Below are 16,205 nucleotides of genomic sequence, written 5' to 3'. Positions count from 1 at the left end.
TACTGCAGGAGAAGACCATTGATCTCCTCAAAGTGTCTGCATTATTGCAGAATGCTGTACGAACTCTACAGGAGTACAGGGACAGTTACGTACTTTACCTCATGAAAAAATGACCATCTTTGTTTTTGTAACATTTCAGTTAAAGCCCATTCCTGACAATACCTATGTACTGCGTTTTGCGCAAATTGCAGTTCTTCTGCAGATTCTGCTCGTACTATAGTATCAGCATACAATAAAACACACAGTTTTAAGAAAATGTCTACATCATTGTCACTTAAACGAGTCCAGACACACTGGAAACATGAACTGGTTCTGTGTTTGAAGGAGCGATAGAGAGAGAGAGAGAGAGAGAGAGAGAGGAGGAACACAAACACAACGAGATCATGAACACTCCTCTATTAACCATTTCATCTCCCTTCAGTGCAGAAATATAACCCATGTAGCTGCACTGATTAGGATTAATTTCATGAGATTTTATGAAAGTTGAAATCAGTTGATTCTTCATCACTTGGTGTCTTCAATCCTGAAACATCTTTTAAGTGTTGTGAGAAGGAACGGAAACCTTATAAAATGGTAAATTCTTTACTGTGCCAACTTCTTCTGAAACATGTTGGAAGCATCAAAAGCGAAATACCTGTTTATAAAAAACAAAACAAAATTCATGAAGTAAAATATTAAATAGTGTGCTCTTGTTTTGTTCTGAGTGTGATACAGGTCAATGATTATTTACAACTCATTGTTTTCAGTTTTGATTTCAACTTCTACATACTGTCCAAACAATTTCTGATTTGGGATTGTCAACTTCGCTGCTTCAGTTCATGATCGGATTTAAACTTGTATTTCAATATTTGTCTTCCTCAAAAGGAATTTGTTAGAATTTATTACATGTTTTGTGTCATGCTCAAGACTATTTGTCATCATTCAGGATTGTAATCTGGTCAGACGAGTTTGTGAACATTTCAACCAACACCTGACTGTAACGGGCGTGGCAGAGAACATATTTACAAAGAGACAGACAGCTAGGGGTAAGCAACTATAAAACACAAATGTCCTTTCAAAATAAAGCAAATAATAATGAAAATAGTATTTGATGAAAAGATTACGCAAATTAACTGACTGTCGGGAATGGGTCGCAGAGGAGTGTCAGTAACGGCACTGAAAACATGATTTCAGAGCAGCCTCCAAACATGGCCAATCCGGACTACAGTCCCCAAGAGTCACAGTGCCTTCTATCACCCGACTTATAATTACATCACCTGTCTCCCATTCATCAGTAATCACCTCGCCTATATACACTCAGCTCTCACAGACTGCCAGTGTGAAGTATTGTTTAGTGTTCTGTGCCCAGCTTTACCGAGCCGTTTGATTTCTGCCTGATTTCCTGTATTGACCAGTGTTTGTGTTTAGTCTCGACTTTGTCTTACTGTTTTCCCTATGTTGCTCAGTTTGTCATTCGACTGACCTCTGCCTGTTCCTGACTATGATTCTTGCTCTTCGTATTTGCCTCAGCCTTCAGTTTGCAACACCCCCGTTCTCACCTGCACTTGCATTCGTAAGTGCCTGCTGTCAGTAATGGCGTTGGGAGCGACAGCTCAAAACAGACTACAAACATGGCTTCTCAAAACTACAACTCCCAAGAACCACAGTGCCCTCTATCACCTGCTTATTAATTACACATGTCTCTCGTTTGAGTCATCAGCCCAGTTATTTAAGCCTCTCTCACACTCTCCTGAGTTGCAAAGTATTGTTCAGTGTTCACTCCTGTCGTACCGAGCCGTTTACCTTCTGCCTGCTTTCTAGTTATTTCCACCCCTGTTCTCGTTGTCTCTACCTTGTTGTCTCGTCCTGCCTACATTGCTCTGTTTGCCGATCGACCGACCCTTGCCTGTATTTTCACTACAATTCTCATCCTGTGATTTGGCTTTGTTCCCAGTTTGCTTCTCCCACTCTCCCCTGTACATACATCCGTAAGTGCCTGTGTAGCACCGCTATCAATTCCCTGATACTCGAGAAGCTACTGGACCAGTTCTAGGTTCTATTAGAGTGGGGTAGACAAGTGAGAGTTAGACCAGAAACCAGGGATTGCAAATGGAAATGCCAGCACTTTACTGAATATAAAACAGAACATACAGAAATGAAAACATACCGTCTCAAATTCCTGCAGGCAATAGAGAGTACCAACTCACTCTTCTCACACAAAGTTGTCTCACTGAAATGAAGTATAATTCAGTTAGATAATCTACCTAAGATGGATGAATTTATAAAGTTCTCGCTCTCTCTCCTTTTGAATTTTAATCTGATTTCTATGTTTTAGACCGGTTTGTAAACGATTATCTTTAACGTTTAGTGGTTATTGAACTGCACCTATTTAATCCTATTATTACAACAGGTTAACTCTTTTGTTCCCTCGAGGAGCAATTCACCAATATCACAGTTCTAAGCACAACCAAATGAACCTTATTTGTACCCAAAATCATAACAGAGGAATGAAGTAAACTTGTTAACGAATGGAAAACATCACATACTTCAGAAAAAGTGATAATGTGCGGAGACTTTAACATCGCCCCTGATTCATGGTGAGATCGAATACCTCACAGGAATCCACAACCTGTTTACAGCCGCATTATACTGAATTTATGAACAACAATGAATGTAATTGATTTTTGAAGGTCGTCAAACCCAACTTGTATTCAATATACATGGTTTAATGCTGCAGGAAACGGTCAGTGTTCGAGACTAGATTACTGGCTTATCTCTTGTGAGCTGTATAATGATATTTTAGATTGTGAAATTTCAGCCTCTCCGCTCACAGACCATTGTACAATTAGTCTAATCCTATTCACGTCTAAGCAACATAAGATCCTTCCTAATATCTGGAAATTTAATCACGACTTATTACAGAACGGTGAATTTTGTGATCAGGTGAAGTCTCTTATTTTGGAGGTTGAAGAGTTAGACATGTCTGATAGGAGTAAATGGGAATGGTTTAAGTTTAAGGTCAAACAAATAGCAATTGGCATGGGTAAAAAACTTTCATGTATAAGGAGACAAGAACAAAAGGATCTGATTGATAAAATTAATACATTAGTAAAAAACACACAACTATCCTTCAAAAACATTTCAGAATTAGTCACTGCAGTCTCTACTAGATGAAATGTACACAATAAAGGCAAATGGAGTTTCCACTCGATCAAGAGCTGGATGGATCGAACAGGGTGAAAAAAGTTCATCGTATTTCTTCAGACTTGAAAATCAAAGACAACCTAAGAAAAAAATGAGTAAGCTTATGACCAATGATAATATAATAGAAGATCAGAAATGAGTACAGGATGGAATTTGGCTCTTTTATTGGACCATAAATTTAATAAATCAGAATGTGACGTCTTATTTTATCCCATTAATGATGACATCAAAAAGCTGGATGAAGACAAACATACACTTGGTGAGGAATGAACTATAACATAAATTGAAATTGCATTAAAACAAATAAATAATGGTAAATCCCCAGGAATCGATGGCTTAACATCTGAATTTTTAAAATACTTTTGGGTGGATATTTAAAAAATCTATATTATATAGAGCATTTTTAGAATGCACTGACAAAGGATGTTTATTCCCAACGATGAAGACAGGCTTAATAACCTTGCTGCCAAAATCCAAAAAAGACTTCTTGTTGCTAGACAATTGGAGACCTATAACCTTACTATGCAATGATTATAAATTACTTGCCTTAGTATCTGCTAATCGTCTAAAGCGTGGACTTGTAAAACTTGTAGACGAATATCAATCAGCCTTCATGAAGGGAAGATATATTCAAAACCACGTCTGACTGATTCTGGATATGACTGATTACCAATCAATTATTCAATTTAAGATTTTATGTGGAATCAGACAAGGCTGCCCAATTTCACCAAAATTATTTATTTAATGTCCACAAATGCAAGCGTACTTAACCTTGTGGAATAATAGAACCATTACTATTAAAAGGAAGACTTTATTTCAACAAGAATGGAATGATAAAGTTTTAGATATTACTGATCTAATGGATGAAAATGGACATTTGATGCAATTTAATTCATTTGTAGAAAAGTTTCATTTAAAATGTGTCTATAGAGAATTTAATCAAATTTGTAGATCTATTCCACCTCCCTTAAGATTCACGATAAAAAATACCCTTGAATATTCAAAGGTGTCGGTCAAACTGCCTGAATTGAAAATCGGTGAAAGAAAATATAATAACAAAGGAATTAGGAATATTTTAAAATGGAAGCTATTCCCTGATATAAAAAAAAAAAAATAAAAGTAAGAATAACTGACGATGGAGGTACGCTAACAAATACACACTGTAGTTATCTTAGACGGCCAATTTCACCCACAGTGAAAGAAATTCAGTTTAATATACTGAACAATATTTATCCAGCTGCTGAAACTCTCAGGAAAAGGTTGAATTTGCTTCTGTCGGAAAATGAGTTCAGCACAGAAACTCCATCACTGGGGGAAACTTTATTCTCCTGTGCTCTTATCTTTTATCCTGCAAAGCTTTGATTGTAATATTTGAATAAAAATCCCAAACTCACAGACAAACCTGGATTTATAAGGTTCTATCTGCGGGCCAATCATCATCCAGGCTGAATATGGGATGAACACGACATCGGCAGCCTGAACCGATCATGTACTGGATGTTCTAATGGAGTTTAAATATTGTTCAATGTTTTACAATCAAATCTCAGGGTTTAGAAACAACTTCAGATTTGAAAAAGTGAATGTGGATTTTACATCTTAGAACACAAGCAGAAAAATCAAATTCATTCCAAAAGTGATGTTTTATTTTTATATAGTGTGACCTGAACAGGTTTAAAATGTTGTTCTGTTCTGGCTTTATTACTGTTTATTAGTTATTTAATGAGACGCTGCTTAATATGAAACAAACAGAACTTTATAATGCGAAGGTCATGAGATCATTTTCTTTTTAAATTTGACGAGTTTCTTGTCTGACAGTTAATTTTTAACATTTCCTTTTTAATTATTTTAAATATTCATCTGTTTTAATTTAAATATTAAAATGAGTGTTTTTGTGCAGCTGGATTGTGTTCTAGTGAAACAGACGACTGAGCAACAAGGTGGCAACGTGCAGGAATTTTACAGAAAACACTACACACTTTTATTCTGGATCACACAATCTCACTGTAGAACCAGGAACCCCAAACCCAGCGTATAGAGTCTGAGTGAATGTGGTGTGGACTCTGTGGAGGAGCTTCATCGTGTCAGAGACGCTGTAGAAGGACAGAGTTCCTGCACTGTGATCCACATACACTCCTATTCTGGAGGGTGATGGAACTCTGAGATCAGTCTTAATACTGTTGTGCCAGAAAGAGAGAGAAGAAGAACACCACAGACTCCAGGACTGATTGTTGCCTCCAAAACGACACTCATCACCCCGTCCTTTCCTGCTGATGTCTTTATATGAGACTGATATGAACACAACACCATCACCGCTCCACTCCACCTCCCAGTAACAGCGTCCACACACTCTCTCCTTACACAACACCTGCCACCAGAAATCAAATCTCTCTGGATGATCAGAGTAACGCTGCTCTCTCCCACTGCCTCTCACCGCTCTGTTCTTCTCAGACAGAATGAGGAGACGATGTGCCGTGTTGGGATCCAGATTCAGATAACAGAAATCTAAAGTAAAAGAGAAAAACAAACTGAACAATGTGAACATGAATATCCGCGCTGGGGGCGTGGTCACGAAAACAGCAGTTCGGTTGCAGTGAAAACTTTTCTCTGTAGAACCCTGTCACTCCCCCCTCCCCCCACTCTGGGCTCAAGAACACAACAAAAGGGCAATAATACAACAACAACCAATCAGAATTCAGATACAACAACCAATCAGAATTCAGATACAACAGCCAATCAGAATTCAGATACATTCTGTTGCCAAGTAAAATTGTAACCTGTCAAAGTTCTCGAGCCCTCGTGCTGTTTTACCGTTAGATCAATCACATATCAGCTTAAACTAGCATTCTAAAACTAGTTAAAGATCCCACAGAAGAGAGCCGACTCCCCCTGCCAGCCTCATGGAACGCAGTGTTTAAAGGCGTCGTGCGGTAATTTCAGCAATCAGGCTATATCATGTGTCAAAATGTCGGGTTTGGTGGGTTATTCAAGCCCCTCGGTTTCCCGCGATCTCAGTGTCACGATGCGCCCGCTACAAGCATTTAAAGTTGACGCGCACAGCCAAATTTAGGCAGCCAGCCGTTAACTAGGTCAACTTATGTGTGATGTCATACCAGTAACCTCCCTTGGGTGATGCTGGCCTGTCGCCATGTTTTCTCTATAGCGCGCGTTTACCAGAGTTGTTTACATTGTGGATTTTGTGGATTTATTCAGTTTGTGGATAGTTTTGAACACTCAAAACACTATGAAATGATGTATTAATATTCTGTGATAATTCTACAGTTTCCACAACTGCACCTGGAAAACATGCATTAAAAATAAATTGTTTGTTTATAATGTCTGCTTTCCAGCTTCCCAAGCCACCTTTACTAGCTTTTTAAAAACATTTTCACAAAACTCCAATTAAACCTCCATGATCTTGCAATATTATTTACAACACCCCATTTCGCTTTTAATAGGTCTAAGATCATCATGGGAGAGCAAAATAGATCTATAGGATAGAAACCAAAAGGCCAAATTTGGACTTGTGTCCAAATTTTACAGTGATTTATGCCACAGAGCTGCCTTTAACTAATAATTATCACTTATTACTGATGATTGTACATTTACTAAACAATACAATACAAGGCTCAATACTCCCAGCCTATAACATACTGAATATCAAGTTAAAATCAACCGCAATAAAAGGAAAATGATGAAAACTGGAATATCAAGGGGTCTACTGCATCAGAAGGCCCACTGCATTTCGCGAGATCGCAAGCTGTCAACCTGCTAGAATTCAATCTTTCTAGCTATACTTTCACCCCCTACAGCTATCAGTATTACACATAATCATAGATTAATCACACAGCATTCTAATTCAAGTGAAAATGGTCTTTAAAAATACACACAAGTAGTGATTTAGTCAGAGAAACCAACCAAAACAAGTCTTCAAGTCACCGGTCTTCTTCATTCTCGTCTTCGTTTCTGTCGTCATTAGAACTATCCTCATTTTCATCTGAAGATGAACGCTCAGGTTCAAATCTGTAAGGCTTGATACCACCAGGACATTCAGCTGTCAAAATCTCTACTTGTGGGCCATTTTCTTCTTCTGTATCGGTAAAATCAAAGCTAATTTCCTCAGCATCGCTCCTATTTTCTGGTGTGTCCGTCATTGCAACTGCACCGAGTGGTTACTGGTATGACGTCACGCAGCTGTTCCATTAACCGAGAGGGGGCGCTGCGAACGCGGGAAATTTCAAGTGATGGGCATGACCAAATAAGGACCGATTACAACCGCGGGAAGCTTTTGAAAAATCGACGGTCAATTTATTTCGAATCTCGAAAGCATTCTGGTGCAGAATAATGCGACTTTTATCACCACTGCGTGACGCCTTTAAGGCTCTGGATGGGTTTTATTTCCATTTATGAGGGAAAGGAACATACACCCTCCCGACAGTCAGTGCACTATTCGCTTGGAAAACAGATTTTGCAAATTGGTAGAATGAGTTCATCATCACATGCAAAATTTGCAGTTAATCAAATGGATTTCATATTATAATAATAATAATAATAATAATAATAATAATAATAATTATTATTATTATTATTATTATTATTATTATTATTATTATTATTATTATTCATGAATTACTACAGTTCTGAACTTCAAATGTTAAAAGTCTGGCCTTTGGAGAGATGATGGAGACTCTTTTGGTGGAACACAATGGAGCAAAATATCGTGACCCTCTAATGTTGACCTGAAGTGGGCACCACTGGGGGTTGGCACTGGGTTTTTGTCCCCACCAATGTTAATACCAAACCTACGCCCTTGCCTACATGTTATCTCGTTCTAATTGCTGTGACTTTTATCCAAATGACAGCTGGCAATACATTGTTACTTTGCACTTCTTGTTGATCTGGGTACTAATCTTTGAGAAACTGGATTGGCAGAATGTTGCCTGTGAAGAAAAGAATGTCTTTTTATTACCCTGTGCCAAGTTAATATTCACTTCAGTGCAATTTTTAAGAGCCATAAATTGTATTTTATTTATTGTTTTTGTTGTGAGTGGTTTTATTTGATTGTTGTTTTCTTTCTTTAGCTTATTTATTTATATTTATTTATTACATTCCACTGTTGAATTGAATAAGTTGACTTAATTAAAAAGTTTACTGTTCTATGACAGGGTGTATTTGCATGATCATTATTATTTTACAAGTGGCATAAAATTGTCTTGAAAAGACGTCAACAATAATATCGTTTATCGCAATAATTTCTGAGACAATATATCGTCCAACAAAATTTGTTATCGTGACAGGCCTAGAAGTGTGTGTGTGTGTGTGTGTGTGTGTGTGTGTGTTAGATGTACATTTCAGAAACTCTTCTCTGCTCTGTGGTTCTGGTTCTGAAATGATCTGAACTGCTGCAGCTGTGGAGAGAAAAATGGAAACATGAGTTTGTGTAAAAGATGGAAAGAGTTGAAAGTGATCCAGTCAGTTTATTCATTTTAAATCAGTGTTTTAGTTCAAAGTGTCGGGTGAATAAAGTGTCTGCAGAAAAGAAAGCAGGAGCATCGCTAAGAAATAACACATCACTGTGTTTCTCCAGCAGGAACAGCTCCTCTTACCATGTGGAGGGATTTTGTTGAATTCCTCCTCACAGAATTCCTCGAGTCTCTTTTTCAGATCTGAGAGAGAATTCCTCACTCCATCAAATGAGAGATGTTGATGGACAGTGACGCTGGATGTGTGAAATGATGGTCTGTTCCACAGAGAAGAGCGACGTCCAGAAGCTAAAACCTACAGAAAGTAAATGAAATGTAAAACCCACTTGTGATGTCAGACAGGGACATTTATTGTTCCCTTAATGAGAGGTGTTTTAGAGAGTGTGTGAGGAACAGCTGGCTCTGTAGATCAGACAGTGAGTGTTACCTGGAGGAAATGGATGTGATTATGTGTGTGTGAAAGCTGCTCCAGCTCAGTGACTCTCCTCTGAAGATCAGCAATCTCCTGCTCCAGTTGCTCCAGGAGTCGTTCAGCTCGACTCAGTTCAGCCTTCTCCTGATATCTGATCAGCTCCGTCACCTCCCAGCGCTTTTTCTCCATGGAGCTGATCAGCTCAGTAAAGATCCTCTCACTGTCCTCCACTGCTGTCTGTGCACTGAGCTGTTAGGGCACACACACACACACACACACACAAGATTTAAAGCTCATCTATCATTCCCTCTCTTACTGGGACTGTAAATGACTCGTTGTCCATGTTGTGTGTGTTTCTCGGAGCAGCTCTGTCTCTGCTCACTGCTCACCTTTATAGTGTTCACAGCCTGTTTCAGCTCCTGCACCTTCTTCTGCTTCTCCTGGATTCTCTGCTGGGATTTCATCTGCTCCTCCTTTAACTCACTCTGAGGACAAATAAAATACATTCAGCTTTTTATACAGTACGAACGAACTGGTTCCATATTAATGTCAGTTCAAAGTACATTCATGTTTCACTCTGAAGGTTATGTACTCTGTGTGTGTGTGTGTGTGTGTGTGAGAGAGAGAGAGAGAGAGAGAGAGAGAGAGAGAGAGAGAGAGAATGTTCACTAACTGATCTGGGCTGGGTTTCCCGAAAGCCTCTTAAGGCCAAGAGAGTTTTAAATGACCTCTTAAGATCCATCATCAAGCTAACGTGGTTTTCCCGAACAACATCGTAGCACAAGTCGTCCTTTAGTTTGCTCGGAATTTACGAGAGACCCGGAGCACTCGTTCAAAACAAAGAGCGACTCGCTCGCTGCCGAATCCACAGAATGCGCATGCGGCTCTGAGGGACTCTCACAGTCAGCGGGGGAAACTGGGGTTGAATCTGCTGCTGGTGTTCAATCAGTTTTCTTCTACATTGCAAATACATCGAGTTAATTATCAGAGGTGGACAGTAACGAAGTACATTTACTTGAGTTCTGTACTTAAGTACACTTTTTGAGTATCTGTACTTTACTTGAGTATTTTTTTTGGAAACTTATTTTTTATTTTTGGAAACATTTGAAAGACAAATATCGTACTTTTTACTCCACTACATTTCTATCAAGGTCCTCGTTACTCGTTACTATGAAGCAGCTTTGAAAGTGGATGTTTTTTTCTTTTCTTTTCCAAAACGTGATTGGTTTTTCCGCAGGTGACACTGAGACAGTCTATCAGTAATCACTAGGGTCACGTCACGTCCATAGACTGGATAAAATCAAGATCAATGATTTCTCCGCAGCATTATTTAACACGATCAGTTGATGGCAGAATGGAAGGAGGCGGTTCTTCTGGGGAATGCACACACCCACGGTTCTATAGCTAGAACCCATGATTCAGTTTTCTGAAAGGAATAAAGAGTCGTTTCATTTTAAATGTTTGCTTTGTTTGCCTAAAACGGAGCACATCACAGCCTACAAAAACTCCCCATCCGACCTGCGGAAGCATATTGAGGGATATAAACGTTTTATTCCAAGAGAAAGCTTGCAGTGAAGTTGTCTGTGCTTTAGAGCTCGCGATAACGTTGCAATCGCTACACAGTCTGACTAGTCAAATGACTTTCTGTGGATTTGCCAAGTTGCCATCGCCTTGTCCACGTCTAATGTTTACACATAGCTAGTTAACTTGGACACTGTTAGTTAGCATGTAAAAACGGAGTTACACTAACATGAATAACGTTCAGTTTTCTGAAGTCCTTTCAGAAATGTTTTATTATAATCTTGCCAATTAAACAAAAAAGTAGAAATCTTTCTTTTCTCGTAATATTAGCTGCCCAATATGATTTTGAGTTTGAAAAGAGTTTGCTAGCATGTCAGGTGGAGCTTCACTGACATGATTCCACAGGCAGATTCATATGTGCATGAATACATACACTTAAACTGCTGGAATTTTTTATTTTGATGTCAGATGATGGTCTTGCACCTTTTTTTTGTTGTCTTGCTTAAAGCAGAGTTGCTGTTGGGCCGTTATTAAGCTCGAGGTGCGGATCTGGGTTTTAATCAGGTTGGATTGTCCTTTTTATTTTCTGAGCAAGCTGCATTTACAGCTGTTCCACTGTCTTCCTGATTAACACACACATACATGTGTGCACACACTGCCAGAGCTGGGTCAGAACACTACCATGCTGCTTTGTGGCGGTGGGGAGGAGGGTTACAATAAAAAAAATGAAAATGACAATGGGTCTTTTTCAGTTCAGTTGTGTTTCATTGTGTAACATTCTACCAGGCGTTTATTCTACAGGTTCTACAAGTTAGTCAGTAAATCCAGTCAGGTGTTTCAGAGGCATTAGGTTTTGACTGTCCAACTTTCACTTGTATCGGAGTAACATTTGCCCAGTGGGATCTGTACTTTGACTTAAGTAATGAAGTTGGGTTCTTTGTCCAGCTCTGTTAATTATTAAATAAATATACACAAAACACGATGAATATATTTCAGTATGTTATGGAATTATGTATGGATATCAGAATGTCACATTTATATCACTATATTTTAATCAAATTTAGCTCCATTAGGCGAGTGATTAACTAATTTAGTGTTATAAATGACACACATTTCTGCACCTCTAATGGTGTGTGTGTGTGTGTGTGTGTGTGTGTGTGTGTGTGTGTGTGTGTGTGAGAGAGAGAGAGGTTTTGATGTGTGTGTAGTGTGTACCTAAGAAGGTTGAATTGACCTCCTTATATATAAGGTTGACTATATATATTAAACCTCCTTTGGTACACACTACACACAGATCAAAACCTCTCTCTCTCTCTCTCTCTCTCTGTGCACTTATAAGGGAGAACATGGCCCACTCTGCACTGTGGAAAACAGCTGAAATAATCCTGACTGCATGATCGGGGGGTAACAGTGAAATGAGCGAGCACGGGGAACACATTTACCTCATTATTTAGCTTATTATTTGTTCATTCTTTCATGTGAACGTTTGTTCATTTCATTAAAAACACGCTTGGAATAAAAAAAAATTGCCAAAAACAAAATAGTTTCATTAATTAATTACCACATTATATATGTAATGCTTCCAGATGATACTATATATTATCTTATTTTAAACACTTTATATTTCATTAGATTTTGGTTAAAAACCAGCACCATGTGACGTTATCGACTGGATTTAGCAACTACTAATGCCTTCAGCAACGACAGTACGATTGCCTTTAGCAGCTACTAATGCCTATATCGGGGACGCGACCTGCAAAGACGCTCTTCATCCTGTTGCTCTTTAGACTCCTTCTTACGAGCGAGTTCCGGAAAACCACACACAGAGACAACGTTCGTTCCTTAAGAGAGTCTCTCAACTCTCTCTTTAGGTCCAAAGGGCAACGTTATCAGGAAACCCACCCCGAACCAGATTACAACCATCACTGAAGATAAATTTAACACTCTGTTCACCAGAACACAGACAATTTTAATCAGCTTTTACAGAATCCTTCTGATTGCGACACACATTGAAATTAAAGTTCAAATCATATCACTGACTAAAGCACCTGTTTCTAGATGGGAAACTATAATTAAGATGATTTAATTCTGGAAAGATTTCTAGTTCTCACCTGTTTCTCAGCTCTTTCTGCTGCAACTGAAACAGCGTCATGGTCTTTATGTTTCTCCAACATGCACAAATAACAAATGCAGGCTTGATCAGTATGACAGTAGATCTCAAAGAGCTTGTTATGTTCAGAGCAGATCTTCTCTTGGAGTTTTGCTGAGGCTTCAATTAATGTGTGTTTTCTCAAAGCAGGAACTTCACGATGATGTTTCAGATGAGTTTCACAATAAGAAGCCAAACAAATCAGACAGGATTTGACGGCTTTGTGTTTTCTCCCGGTGCAGAAATCACACTCCACATCTCCAGGTCCAGCGTAACAGTGAGCAGGAGAAGCAGCTTGGATTTCAGTCTTCTTCAGTTTCTCCACCACTTCATCCAGCATGTTGTTTCTGCGTAGAACAGGCCTTGTCGTGAAAGTGTCTCTGCACTGAGGACAGCTGTAGACGCCCTTCTGATCCTCCTGATCCCAGCAGCCATTAATACACACCTTACAGAAACTGTGACCACAGGAGATAGCCACCGGATCCTTCAGGAGATCCAGACACACTGGACACATGAACTGGTCCTGAGCTACTGAAATACTGGCCTCGGCCATCTTCCTGAACTCACACACTGAGTGAGAGAGACAGAGAGAGAGAGAGGGGTTAGTTTTGTTTTCTCTGAAATGAGGCGTGACCTCCTGGTCCTGTGTCTGTGAAAGAGAGATAATGCGAGAGGAGGAGCACAAACACAGAGAGATCATGAACACTCCTCTATTAACCATTTCATCTCCCTTCAGTGCAGAAATATAACCCATGTAGCTGCACTGATTAGGATTAATTTCATGAAATACTCACAGAATGGATCTTAATTTTCAGGACTTTTCCACCTACTGACACCTCAAGCACAACTTTCAGCCTTGTTGATAAATTACAATTGTTTCACTTGAACAGCTTTTTCCTCGTGACATCTTTAAACTGATCTTCATCCCTAAAGAATGTTGGAGCCATTTTAAAAGTGAGGAGGACGCAGCTGTCAGGAAGGAAAACCGTATTTTATTGATTTTGCATTGTTTATTGCTAATAAAAATCACAAAAGTGGATCTTTATTAAACATAATCTCCATTTCACTCAGTATGAGCACTCCAGCCTTCACGAGTGCCTGAACCCTTCATGACGTGCTGTTAATGGAAACTAATCCACTTTGTGTTGGGTCACATCCCACCACCTCATCGCAGATTAGTTTCCTGGAGCAGCATGCCTCATCCTGTTTTATTCCTGACATCATGTTTTATCAAGAACATTATTCTGGTTTGATGAAGAATTCTTTCTCATGAACAGATTGTTGAGATGGAAATGAAATCAGTCGATGAATATGTTTGGGATCAGAGATCCTGAGTTGCCTCAATCAGTCATTAGATGTGTCTTTGAGAAGTTGGAGAACACTGGAGAACCAGGAGGAAACCCACACTGACACGGGTCATTTTACCATTGTTAACAGACTGAAATGAATCTCCTGAAAGGCAGAAGAAAGAAATCTGCTATTTGTGTTAACACAAGACTTTATCTAATCCCAGTCAGTGCAGGGTTCAAACCCCATCCACCAGAAATATCATTAAAATCAAAGGGAAAGGCAGAGATGAGGCGAGATCATCAACAGGAGATCTATCCAGAATAAACACGGCTCACAGCTGAGGAGATTTACTAACTTGAGCTTCTTTTAGGGACGCTCCCATTCGAAGCGATTTGGCGTCCTTTCAGGATTGGAACTACTAGTTCACATATTGTGACCAAGCACACACACATTAAATACAAGTTTCTTTTTTTTTTTGAAAATTAATTTTATTTCTTTTTCAATAATAAACTTATGTCATCATAAAATTCTTTATGTAAAAGTATGTTTTTAATTTTAATATCTAATTGTTTATTTCTCATTTTTTGAATAATTTTATCATGCAAGTTTGGATATTTGATACAATCTAGAAGCAGGTGTTTGACATTCTTTTACACCACAAGTTGGACACTGATTGGAGTTTTTTTTGTTTTTTTTTAAAGAAATTGTGTACCATTTGGAGCGCAGGTGGCCAAGTGGTTAGAGCGCTTGACCGCTAAGCGAATGGTCCCTGGTTCGAGCCTCGGCTCGACAGGGATCTGGGGCTCGCTCCCTGTCCACCCAGCAGTGAATGGGGACCTGGTGAAAACACTGGGGAAGTTAAAGGCGGCGAGGAAAGGAACTGGCCACCCTACCTCACTATGCCGATGGCCCAGGACAAGTGTGCTCTCTAACAGGCACTCCCCCAAGGTACGAAAACGTATATGGGACTCCCCTTTGCTTTTGTGTATCATTCAGTAGATATTTTCCAAATCTCAGTCTTGTAATTCTCCTGTGTTTGTTCCTGTCAGAATATGTGGTATGTGTTGCAATATTTGGTTCAAGTTGGTTGAAGAATCTACCAGTTTGGCAATTTTCCCATCCGTCTTGCCATATTGTAAAAATAGCATCTTTGATATGTTTTGTAATATCAGAAGTGGTAAAAGGGTAATGAATCTCATAATAGGTTTTATTTACTGATCTTTTGGCCAATTTATCAGCCATTTCATTTCCTTTAATACCCACATGAGCTGGAATCCAACAAAAAACAACCTTACCACCCATAAGATAAAACTTGTACATAAAATATCGGAAAGCTAATAATTCTGTGTCATTATCTTCCTTTTGATTTTTTGGAAGGCAGACAAGGAATATCAGAAAATATCACACTTTGAAAGCAAGGTTTATCAATAAGAAGTTCCAAAGCATTTGTAATTGCTAGTCACTCAGCTCTAGAAATAGTACCATTTGAGATTTTATAATCTTTTTGAATATTTTGACTTGGAATTACAATGCCAGATGCACAATCAAAATCTTTTTTTTTTTGAACAATCAGTAAATATATCTAAGTGTTGATTGTATTTGAGTTGAATGTGTTCTAATGCCGATTACAACATGTAGCAACTACTATCCTCTTGTTTAGAGATTTTAACGACTAAATCCAAGTCAACTTTTGGAGATTGGGATTCCCAGAATGGAAAAGGATCAACCAAAGGATTACAAGCTGGAACCGGAAGACTATTAACCAAATGAACAACTTTAGAAAATATAGGACGAAAGTGAAGATGGTCACAATTTTGTTCTGCTAAAAAAAAAAACATTTTTTTTGTTGGATGATCTTCAAAAGATCTATATTTAATTGCACTTTGAGTTTGTTTGAATTCTCTTCTTAGGTCCAAAGGTATAATCGAGCAGTCTATCTCCAAAACAGAGATAGGAGTACATTGAAGAACACCAGTGCAGATTCTAAGGCATTGATTTTGAATAACATCTAATTGTCTTTTCCTAGAAATACATGCAGTATCATAAACTTCCCAACCATAATCAAGACATGATAAAATTAAAGATTTATAGAGAATGATAATTGTTTCTTTGTCAATACCCCACTTGAGATTTACTAACACACCTGAAGGTTTCACACTTCCTGTCTGCT

The 16,205-nt window shown here is 38.6% G+C and overlaps 2 protein-coding genes across 2 annotated transcripts; both read right to left on the bottom strand.

Annotated features, from left to right (window-relative positions):
• Positions 1–4,106: 4,106 nt before the first annotated feature.
• On the bottom strand, positions 4,107–7,324 carry LOC132878336 (tripartite motif-containing protein 16-like). The gene is made up of 2 exons (XM_060913659.1): positions 7,099–7,324; positions 4,107–5,685 (listed from the first exon to the last, which is right to left on the bottom strand). Exons 1-2 carry the CDS (start codon positions 7,175–7,177, stop codon positions 5,162–5,164), a joined length of 603 nt encoding a protein of 200 aa, XP_060769642.1. The 5' UTR covers positions 7,178–7,324; the 3' UTR covers positions 4,107–5,161.
• A 2,980-nt stretch (positions 7,325–10,304) lies between these two features.
• On the bottom strand, positions 10,305–13,307 carry LOC132878240 (E3 ubiquitin/ISG15 ligase TRIM25-like). The gene is made up of 2 exons (XM_060913652.1): positions 12,708–13,307; positions 10,305–10,501 (listed from the first exon to the last, which is right to left on the bottom strand). Exons 1-2 carry the CDS (start codon positions 13,296–13,298, stop codon positions 10,415–10,417), a joined length of 678 nt encoding a protein of 225 aa, XP_060769635.1. The 5' UTR covers positions 13,299–13,307; the 3' UTR covers positions 10,305–10,414.
• Between the last annotated feature and the right edge of the window lie 2,898 nt (positions 13,308–16,205).

This window comes from Neoarius graeffei, chromosome 2 (assembly GCF_027579695.1).
Source record: "Neoarius graeffei isolate fNeoGra1 chromosome 2, fNeoGra1.pri, whole genome shotgun sequence".
Classification (NCBI taxonomy): domain Eukaryota; kingdom Metazoa; phylum Chordata; class Actinopteri; order Siluriformes; family Ariidae; genus Neoarius; species Neoarius graeffei.
Note: the sequence above shows the minus strand (reverse complement) of the source record. Positions and strands in the feature narration are given on the sequence as shown.